General features: G+C 46.5%; 1 protein-coding gene across 1 annotated transcript in view; it reads left to right on the plus strand.

The window, feature by feature from the left end:
- The window catches only part of NDUFV2 (NADH:ubiquinone oxidoreductase core subunit V2), a 124,483-nt gene that overhangs the window by 68,832 nt on the left and 40,050 nt on the right, over window positions 1-15,601 (plus strand). The window contains exon 5 of the mRNA XM_085607325.1: window positions 11,378-11,546. Coding sequence (XP_085463451.1) covers window positions 11,378-11,546 — 169 coding nt within the window. The remainder of the gene's footprint in view (window positions 1-11,377; window positions 11,547-15,601) is intronic.

Consider the following 15,601-nt stretch of genomic DNA (forward strand, 5'->3'; position numbering starts at 1 on the left):
AACCAGCAAGGACCTTATTGCTGACAACCATGGGATCTTATGTGATCGACTCATCCCCCTCACTTCCAATAAAGCCTTAGCGTACAAAGAAAGTTCCGGGGTGGTCCAGAGACTCCTCCAGAAAGCGAGTGGCCTGTATCTTGCAAGGCCAAGGTCAAGAAACCGTGGTAAAAGGGGGGACAATTGCGGCAATCCTATTAACAAACTCATAAACTTATTTTGGGCTGTAGAAAGTGGAGATAAATTACTAAAATCCCAAATTGCAGCACCATATAATATGGCTGGACTAATTTTGGTTGTATATATCTTAACAATAGGGGCTATAGGTTTAGTTAAAGACAGCCTCTGCTCCTTTACCAGGGCACCGGCCAGCTGGGCATGCTTTAGTGCTAGCATTTCCACTTGGGGCTTCCAACTTAGTTTATCATTAAATGTAAAGCCCAGGTAGGTAAAGATATCTGTCTGCTCCAGTAAGGCGCCTTCCATATAAACACTCGCCTTGACTGGCTTGGACCTATGGAGCACCATAAACTTTGTCTTCCCTACATTGACCACCAGCTCATGTGCGCGGCAGAACACCTTGAAGCAGGACAGAGCCAGCTGTAGGTCCTGTCTCGTTTTAGAAATAAGCCAGGTGTCGTCCGCGAACATGAGCAGTGGTACTTTTATACCAGCTAATGTTGGGGATCAGTTGGGTGATATTCAAAGTACTGAACCACCCCGTTTATAAATAAGGAAAACCGGGTGGGAGCCAGCACGCACCCCTGACGAACCCCTTTGCTGACCTTAAACCTTTCTGTGGTTTCACCCGGTTTGCCCCATCGAACCTGCGCGTATATACGTTCATGTAGTTTGACCAAAATAGCAACCAGACAGTGAGGCATCCCCATTCTCAATAATGCCCTCCACAATTTCTCCCTTGGAACGAGATCAAATGCGGATTTTAGATCCACAAACGTCGCAAAAAGCAAGCCCCCCCCTAAAACCACCTCCTTCCAGTAGATTAACACAAATCTGAAGGCTTGCTCAAGAGTCCCTATATGAGACCGGAACCCTGCCTGTAACTATGTTAAAATATCCCCTTCAGTTATCCATCCCTGGATCCTCCCCAGAACTAATCTCGCCACTATCTTTTGGACAGCGTCGATTAGACTAATGGGTCTATAATTTATAGGTGCAGAGCGATCCCCCTTCTTATAAATTGGTATAATCTCTGCACCTGACCAGGATGCTGGGAGGGGGGCACCACTAGCTATGGCATTTGCTAGTAGATGTATATAGGGATCCCATAATTCTTGATTTTCTTTGAACAGATCTGCAGGGATGCAGTCTGGCCCTGGGGCCCTTCCACTTGGGACTATTCTCAACACAGACTCCACCTCTCTGCAGGTGAAGTTCATTGGTTCTACAGATAAGCTGAGTGGAACAATCACATCACTACTATTAGATGCCCTAAACTGAGCTTCAAAAAACGATACCCATTGTTCAGGTTCGACATGATTGCATGGGATCTGTTGCTGTTGATTGTTCCCCCCCATTTAAGTAGGTGCCAAAACTGGGTCATGTTTCTCCCATTACATGCCTGCAGCAGGTCCTTCCATCTATCTTTGTCCCACTCTCTCTTGGCTTGTCTCTGCGAGCTTGATAGTTGGCTCTACACTGTCTGATATCACCCTGTGACCTCGACCTAATAGCTACCACAAGGGCTTTGTATGGCAACCTACAGGTATTATTGTACCATGAACTTTGCTTGAGGGGACGACTCTTATTACAAGGGCTATTCTTAATAAAGAACTTTTTCAGACCCGTAAAGAGTTCATTATAAACACCCAATAAAGTTGAGTTTAACTCCTCCTGAGACTTGCAGTCAGAGAGTAATGTCAAGGAACCCGAAACCAAGACCCTAATCTGCTTAACATTACTATCATTATTAACTACCCTAGCCCACCGAACCCTTCTTTGATTGTTTGGAATAAATGCCGTTTCTTGGATTGTATCACCTTCCCTCTGTAAAAAACTACAAAAACTTCTATCATTAATTTTTTAAATCAGGGGGTTTTGTGATCGCTCTCAGGCCTCGTTTGAACCTCCATATCTAAAACTGATTGCCATAATTCCACATTGACAAGAATGTAGTCTATACGACTACCTGTTCTTCCATTGTCAAATGTCTTTACGCCCTGCCTATCAGACTGTGTCCTCCCGTTAACTGCCCTCAGGCCCCTTACCAGACAAAGCCCCCTTCAGCTGGAGGGCGGCCTCAGACCATTTCCTTATTGATTCAAGGTCCAGCTGTGGGATGCCCCATATTGCATCCACTTCTTCACTCAGCCTTCCGTCTTCGCGATCTAAGGGTTAGAAGCATGTGTTAAAATCCCCGGCTATAATCAAACTACTAGCATTTGCATCGGGAATCAGATGCCTTTCAAGAGTTGTAATTACATTCAAGCTCATGCCACCCGGTTGGCCCCGCGAATAAACATTGTATAGTGTGAGGTCTAGCCCTTTTGATGAACTAACCCGGATAGCCATTATGTCCAGGCAATCGATAGTTGGCTCCTCAACCCTTACCCCCTCAATGTGTCTCACCCAACAGGTCAACCCCCCAACCGGCCGACCACTCAAACCCCTGGTCGCTGCTTTAAATTTTTTTATTTTTGGATGATAAACTCCCTCCACTGACCAAGTCTCCTGAAAAGCCCACACATCTGTAGACTCAATAGTGACCAATCTGTAGACATTGTTTTTGTTCCTAAACCTGCTACGTTCCAGGAGGATAGGGTCAGGCATGGCTTCGGGAGGCTGGGACTATTAATCCTATAGTTTATCTGACCCTCCTAGGTGTTCCCATTAGCTGGTGGGAGCAGGCCTAAACTGGGTGTACCTACAGAGGGCTGGGCATTAGAATTGGTGAGAGTGTCCCGCAGAACATTACCCATGCGGACACTCCTTCTGCCAGCTAACGGCATAACGCATGGGAGTACATTCTCACTTCCCAGCAAATTACCACGGTTTTTTAGCCTGGTTCCCATCTCCCACTTTTTTAGCCCTTCTGCCTCTAACCCGTGGTATATTATTCCTCCCTCTCAGTCAGTCATTAGCTTCTAGGGATGATAATGGCTCAAACCGGTTGTTGGTTAGTACCGGATTGTTAACCGGGTTGAAGCCACCATTATAAGCCCTCAGTTCTTTGTGTCTAGGCATGTTCCGATGATTATAAAAGTACCCTAGGGGAAGTATTCTAATATTCTCAGCTACTGGAGAGTAGTGTCCAGACATCTCAAGAATATATTGGACCAAGGAGGGTGACCTGAAACTCAAAACCACACAGTCGCCAGCCATAGATTTATGTGAGTAACCTACCCAGTGGATTCGACGCACCATTTTAAATTCGTCGAACAGTTGGTGTCTGATTCCTGTCTTTTTACTCACTAAGTGGAGAGCCTTATTTTTAAGTGTCGACCAATGCTCGCGGGTACCCGTGGGAAGAGGGGGCACATTGGCTAAAACAACCGTAATAGGGAGTGGCTTTGGGGGGTAGATGGAGACTAGGCAGCATATTAGTATTCCCCCTCTGTTCCCTGAGCAGCCTGTCTCCTTCTATTACCTTCATCCCCACTTTGCAGTGACACCGATGCATGGGTACCGTTATTTGAACTAAGAGCGCGGAGGCAGGCTGGAAATGTCACAGGTTGTACCATACCAGGGCTTGGTTGTACATTTACCATGCTTCCCAGCTGCATACTTGATACAGCCCCTGTGGTGTAACCTCAGACGTTCCCATTAGCATGGGTAGAGGTTATGGCAGTATTCCTTGGGTTGGTTAGGAATAGACTTTGTTCAATCTTAGCTAGCCTTTCAACCACTAAATCTAATCTCTTAGATATTGGGTCGATAAGAGCTGCTATTTGTTCACTTATTAGTGAACAAAAGTTCCTCTACATTAGGCTGAATATTGGAACAAGTTACCTGCTTAGATTGGGAAGTTAGTGGAGTTGATGCTAGATTAGTGGCAGGATTAACAACCAAAGTAATAGCACCTGGCTTCCCAAAGACATGTACCCCATTAAGTCTTTTTGTGGTCGCTAGTGAGTTGGGTTTGGGTAATGTTCGGCCTTTCCTTTTTTTAGTTGGTGGTTCAGCCGTTTGACCCCCCTTGGCTTTCTTCCCCCTAGTTGTTACCATAACAGGGCTAACATGCCAACCTGGGCTTGCGGATTGCCCGTAGTAGAGGACAAAGACGCTTCGCATGACCGACTAGGAGGAGTTGTGTCACAGGCTGGTTCTGCGTCGTTACTGATCAGATTTTGTGGTAACTGGGCACAGGGCAGAGAGCTTCCCCAGGGAAGTAGAGGTTCCAATGAGAGCCTTCGCTCAGTAGCCTGAATCTCATGCAATAGAACCGTTTCTGCTCGATTTTAAAAAAGCATCTAAAGTGCCCACCACCCTGTCCCCAGCCTTTCTTTTACTCATATTTCAAGGGACCTCAGTGCCAAACAATTAACTACAGCCAGTCAAGCTTACAAAGAAAGTAAACCCTTGAAAAAGGGAATATGATGCTACAATTCGGCACACAAATGTAGATATCGTGGCCCAGCCCGGCCTCCTCTGGCCTCTGACGGGCGCGGTTGGGCCCGCCCTTGGCCCGGGTTTTGCCCGGGCACACCCGCGTGCGTCCCGCGCTGCGGGAGGCGCACAGCTGATTTAAGCGCCTCCGGGCGCTATGAGGTGACGTGGGCGGTGAGCGCCACTCGAGGGTGCTGGGAGTTGGAGTCCCCTGTGGCCCGGCAGCAACCCCAGGACAGCCTTCACTCTGCGGCGCAAAGGGCAGGCAGCAGAGCTTTGGTAGACTGAAAGCAGGGCTGGAGGCAGGTGAGTCAATTCCGTGGCAGTGGCTGTAGTTATCCGGCAATGGTTTGAACGATCCCCAACACATTTACACAACACACCACATCCAATCCACACCACAACATTCCACAACATTCCACATCATTCCACAAAATTCAACAGCACACCACATAAACTAAACTGCATACCACTCCACAGTACAAAATACCATTCCAAATAATTACATTCCATGTCACACAATTCCAGTACACTTAATACCACATAATTACTATCCACATAATTCCACTGAACACTTTGCCATATTATTCCATTACACAAATCCACTCCACACCACACAATTTCACTATACACAATGCCACAACTAACGATTCCAATCCATCCCACATATTAACACTCCACACCACATACATTCACTCAAAAAGAAAATGTATAGGTAACAAACATTGTCATTTGCAGCGCCAATAGCTCTCACTCACAAATGCGAGACCTATTTGCATTGCAAATGCTTGTTTTTTGTGTTTCTTTTATTGACTGTCCTTATATAGCAATTTATTTTGCAAATGTACCTACCTATTTTGGATGCACGTCTATGAAAAGTTGTTTTTACACTCCACTAGTGGGAGAGTCATGTTCTTTTTTTTGTCACTGCTCAGGGGATAGGTTTTTTTGCACTGGCGATTGGTTCAGTAGCTCTCGCACTACCTCTAGGGATGAGCTAGATACATTTCTGTATTAGTGGTGTCTGGTGCCTTTTTAGAGCTCACCGTAGCAGCTCTAAAAAGTCTATAGCAGAGACTTGCGATGTTGGAGGAAAGGCCTCTGGGATGTGTTTTTAAATCCTATTCTTTTCTTGTGTTCCAGTGCGATCAGAGGACCACCTTTTGACAAGGATGTAGGAAGGAGTCAGCTGCATGTTGAGAAGCAGCAATGATGCGGGAGGGGTTTTGGGGTAGCGGGTGCAAGAGAGACATGGAAGAGAGAATGGGAAAAAAACGAGAGAGGGAAAGGTCTCAAAAGGAGTAGAGGGTTAGTGTGAGGGAAAGAAGAGATGATAAAAGCAACAACGGAGCAAACTACAACAATGACTGTAAGCATCAACGATTAGGGAAGAAGAAAAAGAAAAGAGTACTTGGAACTTAAGCAGAGGAAGGACACCAATAAAGACATTAATCAACAGTTAGTCCATGCTCCATTCAATGGACAACCATATGAAGAGGAAGTAAAGCTGGGATGTGCCGACCAATGAGAAGCAAGAAAATGAGTGACCGTGAAGCTAACCAACGGTAATTAATGGGCAGGCTTTAAGCCCTTCTAAGTTTTTATTTTTTATTTTTTATGTTTTAATTTTGAGTTAACAAAAGGTCTCTCCAGCTACAGTGCATGCATTGTCTCAGGCAAGACCTTAAAACATAATACCCCTATGATGGACTGAGAGATTCATAAAATACATAAACGGCTACCTAACCGAATCAGTGGATGGAGTGTGCTTGGAGAACTGTTACAGATTAGGCCTGGGAAAATGGAAATTTCATGCATATTGAGTAAATTTAATGAAAATTAATATCTTGACCCTCTTCTGCTGTTCCCAGAAAAGAGCCACAGAATCTTTGTAAACCCTAAGTCGACGTTATGTGGGCTGGCACAAGACTGGAATTGCCTTTGAAACTATTGATGGTATGAATGGATAAAAGATCTCACCATTCCTAGTATTTTAAAATACTTCCATGTTTTGCACTTAAGGCTTTGAAAGGACTGGTCCAGCACGGAAAAAGTGAAAAACTGGACATGCATGGATGGATAGGGCAGTTTGAAAAAGGGCTGTCAGGGACTTGATCTCCTATCCAGAAGAATCGAGATGTGTATACCAGTTAGATGTTCAAAACCACTCTAGTGATCCAGGATCAAATTCTATTAAGTTTGGATTCACCACCTATCTTGCACCCTCGACACCTCGCCTTCCACTTCTCAATACATTGCAACCCTTACTTTTTGCCTGCGATGAAAATGGTACATTGAAGAAAGAATGGAAGATGGGTTAGTTACTTAAGGTTTATGAACAGTGTAAACAATATTTGAGTCTCTGATTGCAAGCACATTCATTACATAAAAATTAGAGACTGTGTATAGAACCTAATAAATAAGGAAACCGCCACAAGTCCTTGCATGTTGTTCAAAAGGTTTATCAAGGGAAATATTGGTACTTAAAGCATTTTTATTTGTGCGTTTGTATTGCTACTGGAAAACTGGCCCGACAGCTTTCGGGCGTACCAGGACTAATTGAGTAAGATCATGGACAGGGATGTATAAGACTGAGAAGGGCAACAAGTGTGGTATGACTTTCCTGCAGCATATAATCAAACATTTGTAGAGCGCGCTACTCCCCCGTTAGGGTCTCAAGGCGCTATGGGGTGGGGGGGGACGGCAGCTACTGGTCGAACAGCCAGGTCTTGAGGTGTCTCCTGAAGGTCAGCAGGTCCTGGGTCTGCCGCAGGTGGGCCGGGAGGGTATTCCATGTCTTTGCGGCGAGGTGGGAGAAAGATCTGCCACCGGTGGTGGTTCGGCGGATGCGTGGGACGGTGGCGAGGTCGGCGCAGCCAAGCTGGCAGTTCGGGGTGTAGAAGGACAGTCGTTCGTTGAGGTATGCTGGTCTGGTGTTGTGCTTTGTGAGCGTGGGTGAGGAGTTTAAAAGTGATCCTCTTGTTGACTTGGAGCCAATGCAGGTCTCTTAGGTGGGTGGTGATGTGGCTGTGGCGAGGGAGTCCGAAGATGAGGCGTGCAAAGGCGTTCTGTATGCGCTGGAGTCTCTTCTGGAGTGTAGTCATGGTTCCTGCGTGGAGGCCATTGCCGTAGTCCAGCCTGCTGCTGACGAGGGCTTGGGTGACCGTTCTCCTAGTTTCTGTGGGGATCCATCTGTAGATCTTGCGGAGCATTCGGAGGGTGTTGAAGCAGGAGGCGGAAACAGCGTTGACTTGCTGGGTCATAGCGAGCGTTGAGTCCAGGATGAACCCCAGATTGCGTGCGTGGTTTGTGAGTGTCTGGGCAGCTCCCAGCACGGTCGGCCACCAAAAGTCATCCCATGCAGAGGGGGTGGAGCCGAGGATGTGGACCTCCGTTTTGTCTGAGTTCAGTTTCAATCGGCTGGTCTTCATCCACTCTGCGACGGCCTTCATTCCCTCGTGGAGGTTGGATTTGGCCGAATCTTTGGTGAGGGAGAGGATCAGCTGTGTGTCATCGGCGTATGAGATGATGTTGAGGTGGTGTGCTCGGACGATGTTGGCGAGCAGTGCCATGTAGATGTTAAAAAGGGTTGGGCTGAGGGATGATCCTTGGGGTACGCCGCAGGTGATCGTGGTGGCTTTGGAACGGGGGGAGGCGGACTCTCTGGGTTCTGCCGGTGAGGAAGGAGGTGATCCAGCCCAGGGTTTTGCCTCGGATCCCTGTGTCGTGGTGGCGTGTGCGCAGGGTGTGGTGGCAGACGGTGTCGAAGGCGGCCGAGAGGTGGATGAAGCCAGATTGGGAGGAGTCCAGGACGTTGTTCTCCTCCAGGAAGAGAGTCAGTTGTCTGTTGGCGATCTTCTCAATGACTTTTGCCGGGAACGGGAGCAGGGACGGAAGTTCTTGAGGTCCTTTGGGTCCGCCTTGGGTTTCTTGAGGAGGGCGTTGATCTCAGCGTGTTTCCAGCTCTCTGGGAAGGTGGTGGTCTCGAAGGAGCTGTTGATGATCTTGCGGAGTTGGGGTGCGATGATGGAGTTTGCCCTGTTGAAGATGTGGTGGGGGCAGGAGTCGGAAGGTGAGCCGGAGTGGATGGTGTTCATGATTTTGGTGGTATCTTCGTTGTTGACTTTGTTCCAGGAGAGCAGAAGGTCGGTGCGTTTGGTGGGTGTTGATTCTGGGGTGTCGGTGTCTGTCGTCGGTGCCTGGGTGTCGAAGCTGTTGTGGATGTCTGCGATCTTGCAGTGGAAGAAGGTGGCTAGGGAGAAGCAGAGTTCTTGTGACGGCGGTATGTCATTGGAGCTGGGGGTGGCGAGTTCTTTCACGATGTTGAAGAGCTCTTTGCTGTTGTGTGCTTTGTTGTCGATGCGTTCCTTGAAGGATGTTCTTTTGGCGGATCTGATGAGCTTGTGGTGTTTGTGTCTGGCGTTCTTGAGGGCTGCGTGGTTGTCTGGTGTCTGGTCATTGCACCATTGCAGGGGTGCTTGGAGTTCTGGAGGTCGTCGTTGAACCAGATGGCTCTCATGTCGGTGCGCCTGTTGGAGGGTTTCCTGATCAGGGCGAGGGTGTTGGTGCAGTCGTCGATCCATTGTCTGAAGTTGTGGGCTGCTGTGTCTGTCTCGGAGGGCTCGGGTGGAGGGTCTCAGGCGAGTGTGGTGATGAGCTGATCTTCGGTGACTTTTTTCCAGTTGCGGTGTGGGATACGTTGAGGTTGGTTGTGTGCGGTGTGTTTCTCGAAGGAGAGGTGGATGCAGTGGTGGTCGGTCCAGTGAAGTTCGGTGGTGTGGCTGAAGGTGACGTGGTCACTGGTGGAGAAGATGGGGTCAAGTGTGTGTCCAGCGGAATGGGTGGGTGTCGTGACAAGTTGTTTGAGACCGAGGTTGTCGATCAATGTTGTCGTTGGCGTTCTCGAGGTGGAAGTTCAGGTCTCTGAGGAGGATGTAGTCTGTGGAGGCGATGGCGTGCGTGCTGATGAGGTCGCCGGTGGATTCGCTGAACTGTGGTCGGGGGTCTGTAGACGAGGGTTCCTCTGAGGGTGGTAGTGTTATTGACGTGGATCTGGAAGTGTAGGTGTTCGGCCATGCTGAGGACATCTTCGGAACTGGTTGAGATTCTGATGGTGTTCCTGTGGATGATAGCGATTCCTCCTCCTGGTTTATTGTTGTTCCGGTCCCTGCGTGTGATCTTGTAGCCGTCAGGGATGGCTATGGCTATGTCTGGTGCCGAGGAGGTGTTCATCCAGGTCTCCGTCAGGAAGGAAACGTCCGGGGCGGAGGTGTCGAGCAGGTCCCAGAGTTCGACGGCGTGCTTGTGGACTGAGCGGGTGTTGAGCAGTATGCAGCTGAGATGGTTGTGGCCTGCAGTGTTGAGATGGGCAGGGCGTGCTGATGTGCGCTGGCTGGTGTAGCTGCAGGTGAAGGGTCCGTGGGTGAGCTTCGGGGTGGCCTGGAAGCAGGTGTATTTTCGGCCTTCGTTGAGTGCATGGAAGGTGTTTGCGTTGTAGCTGAGTCTAGTCCTATGGTGGTCGCGATGGACAGGGGGTCTGGTGCTGGGTGCGCTCCAGGCGTGGACGGGGGCAGACGGGCTTGCCTTCGGCGCGACCGCACAGCAGTCTGCATTTGAAGGGGAGGGACGAGTAGCTGGGATGCGGGAGCGGGGCGGAAGGGGAGGGGTCAGACGTTAGCGGCGGTAAACGGAGGGAAAACGAAGGGGAGCAAAAAAACACAGCAAGGGAAACTGATGCAAAGACAATCCTACAGTAGCAGGCACAATTCTATTAAAATACAATAACGCAAAACAGTACCAAGCAAAATATCGAGGCAATCACTCAGGAAGAGAAAAAAAGATCAGGGTAGGCTCGTACCCTGCAACGGAGGGCTGGCTGGACGCAAGGCGACGCAGAGCACCGCTGGGCTTCCGGGGAAAGTGATGTCCTGGGACCAAGGTCTGCGGACTCATATAATGGAGAAGCACATTACAAGATTTTAGATCAGTGGCATCTCATCATCTGCCTAACCCCTTCCTTTACCCATCCACCCCACAGCCTCATAGATTTACCCAAATTCAGAGTGGAAATATTCGAGACTTCAAGACTTTAAAAGGTTGAAGAAACATTTAAACATATTTGGTGGGCTTGCTTGTTGATCAAACTGTTTTAAAGAGCAGATACTAGTCTCATCAAACGGGTAATGGTCTTTCCCATTACTAATCACTTGGGTAATTTTCTTGTGTACTAGAGGCAAAAAACAAATGCCTAAGAAGTGAAAATTGCTGTACTGATGCACTTGTTGGGAACAGCAAGAATATTGATAGTTGCCTGCTGGAAGTAGATGGATAACCTCCAAACGACCCCGGTCATAGAAAAACGATGGCATACTATACCTTTTGGAGAAATTATTTTATGATCTCCTAGAACAGAATGACATTTTCAAGAACGTGATAGTTGATGGTACAGTCTTTGTCTCTAGTGGATAACCTTTCATTTGCCTGCCGCGTCTTCACTATGTACAGTTGTTTATCTTGATGTAGGGGAGCAACAAACAATAGCACAGGTGAAAATGATATGCATAATGAAAAGGAGATGAGCGAAACCATCGCTTATGGTCCATCCAGAAAGAGGTTGTTTTTTGGTTTTTGCCTATTTTTTGCATAGATTTGTTCCATTTTGCATAATGTTGTACCATAATTCAGTCTCATTAATGTAAAGGACAATTTCCTTTAATTTACTTTCATATGATAATGAACTCTGATACAGTGCTTGATATGAATAAAAAATGCAGTGATAGACTTTGTTTTTATCAACTTTTTTTTATTGCAGGTTGCTGAAGTTCTTCAGATGCCTCCCATGAGAGTATATGAAGTAGCTACTTTCTACACTATGTTTAATCGTCAACCAGTAGGCAAATACCATATGCAGATCTGCACAACTACACCGTGCATGCTTCGGGACTCTGACAGCATATTGGAGACAATTCAGAAAAAACTGGGTATCAATACTTATTTATGAATCAATCCATTTGTAGTAAAAGTTTTGCATGAGTATTATACATGGTTGTAAAGAAATGTGAAGAATTAGTTTCCCACCTCAAATAATAGTCACAATCCTTTTTAATGGTGAACCACAAAGTCACTAAATAACCTCTGCTTAACTCTCTGGTAGCTTGGCACAAAGCAGTTCCCACCTCGAATAATAGTCACAATCCTTTTTCATGGTGAACCACAAAGTCACTATATAACCTCTGCTTAACTCTCGGGTAGCTTGGCACAAAGCTGTCCGGCTAACATAGAGGCACTGTGTATAGTATTTATGCAGCACTTAAACAGCAATAAAGTGAAACATTACAAAAGAAAGATCCCCAATGAATTTATAAAACTAGAGTAAATTGTAATAAGTAAAATGACACTAAAGTAACAAAAATCCCACAATTGGAACCAGGGAGATCAGTTTTTAAAGTTTCAGGTAAAAATGGCCCCAACTGTGGGTATCTGGTTGCACTGGCCCAGAATAGTCAGTTTCAGGTCGGCCACGATGGAGCGCAGGCCATAAACAGGACCAGGTTTGTCCTACTGAAGGTTTTGCCTTCTGACTTGGGTATAGGGACTGTTCTGCAGAGCTCTGCGTCACTCTGGATCGGGCCCGGTGAAACTTTCACGTGGGAGCTGCATGGCACAGCTGGGCTCTGTGTCTTATCTGGTGACGTTTTAATTCAACAACTGCACGGTACAGATTTGCGAAACTGAGTTGCTCAAAGTTGGATACAGTGAGCCTTCTTTTAGCGTTGTTCAGATAAAAACCTTCAGTTATGCGAGGAGAAGTGTACTCTTATCCCAGTCAAGGGTCCAGGACCTTGAGGACAGCGTTCGGGGGGTTCAGGACCCACTCGACAGAGGCCAGCAGAGGGGAGGAGCCAGGACATCTCTATTTGAGTCTTGTCAGCAAGGAATCGGGAAAGGCCTCCGAAGTTTGTTATATCGCTTTTGTTAACACAGGAGGTCAGCGGACTTACCTTTGGGGGTCGGTTCTGGGGTGCCGAGTTCTATGCGGGCAGGTTCAGTCTTGCTTTAGGCATCAGGACAGTCTTTGAGTCTTCACAGGTCCAATAGTGTTCTGATTTTAAGTTATGGGGATGCCACTTTTATGCCTAGTGCCAGCATGTTTGTGGAGAGACCGTCCTTTGTCTACCTCCTAAACTGGTTCCGTTTAGTTCCCCCTCTGCTCTAGGTTTGGCTTCAGCCTGGTTAGTGAAACAAAGGCAGCGGCTCGTCCAGTTTCAGGTTGTTCTGTGTGGGCTAGGACAAGTCCCTTAAAAGTGCAATCGGGCGGAGGCATAGCTCCTCCACAGCCATCCTGTCGAAAAGACCCGCACCTCCCCAGGCCCTTTGTCACCTGTCTGGGAGCCATACGCACCTCACTCTGGGGAGCCAACAGGGGTCCGGTAACACCTGGGCTCTGTCATTCAGTTTTAGGTTTAGGCAGAGAAATAACAAATTTCTAAAAGTGTAATTTCCGAAATAGTAAATCAGAACCGGTCTTCACTGTTAATTTGGATTTTAAATTACTTTTAAAAGGAGTCTTTGAAAAAATGTTCTAGCTGTTCCCAAACTGAATTTAGCCCTTAAATGTTTTTGGGTAAACCACTGTCAACCTACCGGAAGCAAGCCTTGCCACAGTGCAAATCGACTTTGGAGATTTTTTCGCTGCCATACATGTAAAATATTCAATATATATACACTACTTTTCAAATACTCTGCCCTATATGAATGTAGGGCCTACCTTGGGGGCTACTTATGAGTATTAAAAACTAAGGTTTAGGCCTTGCAAAAGTTTTTTTTGCCAGGTAGAATTGGCATGTTAAAACAGCACACACAGGTTGTAATGGCAGACCTGAAGTAATGTTTTGCAGTGCTTCTTTGGTGGGTGGCACAATGAGTGCTTCAGTCCCTTAGTAGCATTTAATTTACAGGCTTGAGTCTTACCATATGCTAGGAATTTGTAACTAATTTAAATGTCAGTTAAATATTTGCCCATGTAATCATGTTTTAAAGAGAGAGCGCTAGAACTTTACCACTAGTTAGCAGGAGTAAAGTGCACGGTCTTAGCGCCATCAAAAATGGATTTAGCTAACGAATGCAAATTATCTGCAGGAATACCACCGAAAAAATTGTCATTTCCAACAATGATGTTACTGTTCAATAGTCTGTCCAATTGAGATTTATGTTTTTTCCTCTCTCCTGAAGACTGTTGGCCTGGCTTTTTGTGCATGCGTAATGAGTTCTGCCAACCAGGAATTACCTCAAAACTGCTTTCATTTGTTTAATACCATTGTAGTTGATTCTCTGAGCTGTTAAGTCCCAAATCTCTAATACCCCAAAATCTCCAATGAGCATCTACAGTCCCCCAGCAAGAAGGTGTCGCCATTTGATTTTTTTTGTATGCATAGTTCTGTGACTTTTGGAATGCTACTCCCTTTCTTATTTCTTATTCACATTGGAGCAATATTTTCTCACACTCTCAAATTTTCATGCATTTTTTTTACTTTGAGTAGTGCACATTTGTCTTCTGCACTAATTTATCTCTAATAATTTCCTATCCATCAGAACCTACATTTATCTTGTATCTTCAGTTTCTCCAGTGACCATTCTAGAAAAATGATTGGCGAGTGTACTGGCTTATGTATGAGGGCTTTGCACTGGCAGTTCGTCCTGATAGGTCAGAGCAGCAAATGTACGGTTGGGATCTGCCTAAAATAAAGCGTAATTTGTGTAATGCGTGGCCTCTGCGTCCTTCCTGCAGTTGACCAACCAGCTTGTTGCTCCTGTTGGTTAATGATGAGGTTTGTTATAAATATAGAAAGGTATGCTGTTCAGCTAGTCCTGCTTCATTATATTGTAGTGAATGGACAATGTGGGCCTTCATGATGTCCTTCAGAGGATGCACAGACACTTGCCCACTGTCAGCAGACCCCAGGCACCATATTGAGGGTTAATCTGACCCTCCCTGGTTTAATCATGTCCTGTGTTTCCTCTCCTAGGCACCTGACTGACCCATCAACTCACCGCCTTTACTTCTGCTGCATAGAGTATTCACCTCAGACAAGAATGGTGTTATTCTGTTTGTGGGTGGGCAACAGATGATATACAGGCCATCAGCAGCTCTGGAGCACTGTCATGAGACTAGTATGGCCACCCCTCTCCCTCTTGATTTATCAGGTTATTCTTTTGGCTCTCTTGAATACACGCCCTCCATCAAATCCGGTTCTTCTCTCTTGGGTCCTGCCAGTGATTTTGGGTCAGTTGACACTGCTCATGCTAGCCCTACTTCCATGTGGTCTGGAGAGTGCGCCATAGCCTCAGAAGTGAAAGTCCTCTTCTAACTTGGCTCGGGCCATGCCCCCCCCCCCAACCACAGTTTGTTTTTTCAGAGTGTTTTTGCATTGAACAGTATGGAGACCTGTTGATTGTATCTGGCATAACTTTGCTGTAAGAAACTTGATTAATATTTGGGGGCCAATGAATAATCACGACCCTTGTCAGGGTAAACCTTCAGTCACTAAATTAACTTGAGCACACCCCCCAGGTAGCATGGCCAGCTTAACTTAAGGCAGTGTGTGAAGTATTTATGCAGTACCTAAACAATAAAAGTCAAATGTACAAATTAGACAAATTGTTTATAAACAAAATGACAAAAAAATAACAAAACTACAGTAAGGAAAACTGCAGACATGAATTTTTAAAGCTTTAAATAGGAATAGCGCCAAGAAGTTCATAGTGCCATTGATAGGCAATGGTTGCTATAGATCAGGACTTGGGCGTAATTTGAGGTTGCGTACGCTTCGGGTACACCAACCAGGTTCATCCTGGTCAAAGATTTTACCTGCTGACTTGGGGCCTGATTTAATTCTTGGTGGTAAGGATACTCTGACGCAATGGTGACTGAGTATACGTACCGCCAAGAATGTGCTCCACCCACTGAATTTAGATGCAGGTGGACCTTGGTTTGATCACGGTAGAGACTACTCTGTCTCTGCTATAATTAAACCCC

This window comes from Triturus cristatus, chromosome 5_2 (genome assembly GCF_964204655.1).
Source record: "Triturus cristatus chromosome 5_2, aTriCri1.1, whole genome shotgun sequence".
Classification (NCBI taxonomy): domain Eukaryota; kingdom Metazoa; phylum Chordata; class Amphibia; order Caudata; family Salamandridae; genus Triturus; species Triturus cristatus.